This window comes from Myzus persicae, unplaced genomic scaffold, assembly GCF_001856785.1.
Source record: "Myzus persicae strain clone G006 unplaced genomic scaffold, MPER_G0061.0, whole genome shotgun sequence".
NCBI lineage: Eukaryota > Metazoa > Arthropoda > Insecta > Hemiptera > Aphididae > Myzus > Myzus persicae.
In genome coordinates, this window is record NW_019102028.1 from 1 (window position 1) to 3,770 (window position 3,770).

At 29.3% G+C, this 3,770-nt stretch overlaps 1 protein-coding gene across 1 annotated transcript; it reads right to left on the reverse strand.

Annotated features, from left to right (window-relative positions):
- Window positions 1–1,564: 1,564 nt before the first annotated feature.
- On the reverse strand, window positions 1,565–2,011 carry LOC111031047. Its single transcript, XM_022310832.1, has one exon. The coding sequence runs from the start codon at window positions 2,009–2,011 to the stop codon at window positions 1,565–1,567; it is 447 nt and encodes a 148-aa protein (XP_022166524.1).
- Between the last annotated feature and the right edge of the window lie 1,759 nt (window positions 2,012–3,770).

Genomic DNA, 3,770 nt, shown 5'->3' on the forward strand with positions numbered 1-3,770 from the left:
TAGACAAAATTGACAAACCATTAACTCCAACCAAAACGTATGAAATATCGAGAAGCGAAATGACAGAGCTTATATTTACAAGCCCTTCGTCTATTATAGACATCCCGAAACGAAAAAAATAAACGACTTAATAGATATGCCAATTCCAAATTCCAAAAGGTTAATTTACGTATATGAGAATGATACATCAAGGAAAAAAAATTAAAACTAAAAATAGATCAACAAAAAATTAAATTACGTAATAAAAATGTCCAAGCTTGTAAATTAAAACAACGTGTAACACGATTTAAGACTTGTAACACATTACAAAGTCTTATGCATATTTCGCATCGATTTACATCAAATAATGCTAGAGCAATAATAACTATGCAACTTAGAAATAAGCGAATACCTTGGACACTTGAAGAAAAAATCTAGCTTTGACTTTGTTCTACAAATCTCCAACAGCCTACAATTTTTTAAGGCTACAAAATATTAACTTACCAGCTCCGTCGATCATTCGTCGTTGGATCGGACAGTCAAAATTTTTACTCGGCTTAAGTGGCGTTTTTTTTAATCAAATTAAAAAAAAATTCGAACATAAGACAAATAAAGAAAAAATGTGCAGTATAAGTTTTGATGAAATATATATTAAAGAATTTTTAGAGTATTCAAAAACCTATGATTTTATTGAAGGTTTTGAAGATTTTGGACATATGGACGGACAAATAAAATCGTAAATTGCGTTATGGTGTTTATGGCTCGAGGATTGTTTCCACCATGGAAATTTCCAGTCACGTACTTTTTTCTCATTCAGGAGTAAAACATAAATTAACTACGACTAAGGCCATTAGCTGTTGTAGGGGTTATGAACTGTGGTAGGGGTAAGGTTAGTACTTTAGGTTGTTTTTTACGATTTTTTGGGTTGTTACGGTAGGTATAGCAAATACGTGTATGTGTGGCGAGGTTTTTAACTACTATGAACCCGGGTGGTCACCCATCCAGGGCTAGTAGCTGTGGCAGTTACTTACTCCCAGTCGCATTTCGCGAATGGTAGCAGCCAACGCGCCACGTAAAGCCACTACTTTTAATTTGTGAAATAATTAAAAAAATTAAACTTTATGCAACATCATCGAAATTAGCAAAAATTGCAAAATTAAAAATTTTAAGTCACATTTAGAATACCTGCCAATTAAAATAAGATAATTTATAGCTTTTTATTATACAATACATTATAATATATTTAAGGTACTTAATGATATTAATTATCTCATTAGCCACTATACCTGACATCAATTTATATTTTATATTTGTTTTATTTAAAATGAATATGCGTTTTGTTTGCAACATTTCATATATATAACATAACATACATATAATTGGATACAATGGTACCTTGACTCATAAGTTGAATTAATTATTTAAGTTTTCGCGTTAAAAATCAATGACTACCTAATATAACTTTTTTACTTTTTATAAGTGTTTATTATTATAATTTACATCAATAAAAATTACATGTTTATCTATTGTATATTTTTATACTTTATAACTACTACCATTGATTTTATAATATATATTTTAGTAATTATTGTTTTACTCCAGAATGAGCCAAAAAGTAAGCAACTGGAAATTTCCACGGCGAATACAATCCTCGAGCCATAAACACCATTACGCAATTCGCACTTTTATTTGTTCGACCATAATGTCCAAAATCTTCAAATCCTTCAATGAAGTCATAGTCTTTTGAATATTCTAAAAATTCTTTTAAATACATTTCGTCAAAACTTATACTGCAACTTTTTTCATTGTTTATTTTATGTTCAAATTTTTTTTTAATGTGACTAAAAAATGTTCCACTTAAGCCAGGTAAAAATGTTGACTGTTCGATCCGACGACGAATGGTCGATGGAGCTGGTAAGTTAATATTTTGTAGCCTTAAAAAATTGTAGGCTGTTGGGGATTTGTAGAACAAAGTCAAAGCCAGATTTTTTTCTTCTAGTGTCCAAGGTATTTGCTTATTTCTAAGTTGCATTGTTACGATTGCTCTTGCATTTTTTGATCGAAATTGATGCGAATACATAAGACTTCGTAATGTGTTACGAGTTTTAAATCGTGTTACACGTTGTTTTAATTTACAAACTCGGATATTTTTATTACGTAGTTTAATTTTTTGTTGATCTATTTTTAATTTTAACTTTTTTTTTCTTGGTGTGTCATCTTCATCTGCGTAAATCAACCTTTTTGAATTTGGTGTTGGCATATCTATTAAGTCATTTATAATAATTTTTCTTTTAGGGGTATCTGTAATAGAAGATGGGCTTGGAAAAATAAGCTTAGTCATTTCATTTCTCGATCTTCCGTACGTTTTAGTCGGAGTTAATGGTTTGTTGATATCGTCTATACCTATATATAATTTTAACATATTTTATTTTACAGTAACATTCGTTCTTCTTACCCAAAAATAAGATACATTTTATGAGAAATCGTTTTAAAATATACGTTTTTGTATTATTGCAATTATTATAAAGGTAGGCATTTTTCGTCATTCGTGTACCTAAGTGTAATTTATCATTGTCGTTGGACTTGGAACTTACTATACCTTACTATACTACGATGTAGCCATATAGCTTATAAAGATAAAGAAGATGTGACAACCATATATACAGTGGCTATAGCCTATAATAATGCTATATAATTCAGTGTTTGGAAAGAACATCGTTTAAATAACGTAACTACAACATTAAATAATTACTATTGTATTGAGTGTCATATAGCAGTTCATTGCATCAGGCTTTTATTTAATTTGTAATTAAATATGAAATATAAGATTTATGCTCCAATCGTGTTCATAAATGGCTTTACGAGATTAGATCGAAATTTAAAACAATTAAAACCTGAGATATATGTATAATTAAATATATTTTTTTTATAGGTCAACTTTATTCTATTTATGAAGACCAAGAAAGTATAGATGCACAATTTTGTAAGTATACATTAAATGAACGGGTCAAGCACATAAAATGAAACAATGCATCACGGATCACCAAAATAATTTTTCACGTACTTCTTTCGCACATCGACCAATGTAAATTACTTTTATTATGTAGCACTCAACGGGAGGTGAATAGGTTCGTCGAGAAAATTCTGTGAGTGCTTTAAGGTGTGCGTGGGCAATAACAGACTAGGATACTTGGATTCTACTGTCTTAAGGTCCCAGGCGAACATAAGTCTTTTGTGACGGATTACTAAAAGGTATCTGATGTGAGGACTAAGACTTATGGGATGCCCGAGCAATTGTCATCACTATTATTAATGAAAGTCAACTATCCAAATTAACACTAATAAGTTCAATTGAAATTTTTATTATTATGTATTATACTCGTATTGTTGACAATTGAATGTCACTATACTTCATAGGATTCTTTGATAGGTATATTAATAATATTGGCACAATTCACTACAGAGGTACTGCCTCATATTAGTAAAATTTTAGTTTAATCTTTAATTTAATAATTTATTATTTAACAATCGTAAAAAAAGCACGGAAAAAGAAGATAAAATATAAAAGTGCAAATTATTTATTCGTGGATATATAGGAGTAAAAGAATAATAAAAAAATGTGTGTGCATAAGACCACTCGACAGAAGTGAAAACTTCAACAAGGCGAAATTATTAATACGAAATACAAATTTTTTTGAGTTCTATATTGATAAATTAATAACTTTAACAATGTACTAAATTATAATTGTGTATAAATTATTTCATTGAATTTTGCTCTGAGGGGATTTCAT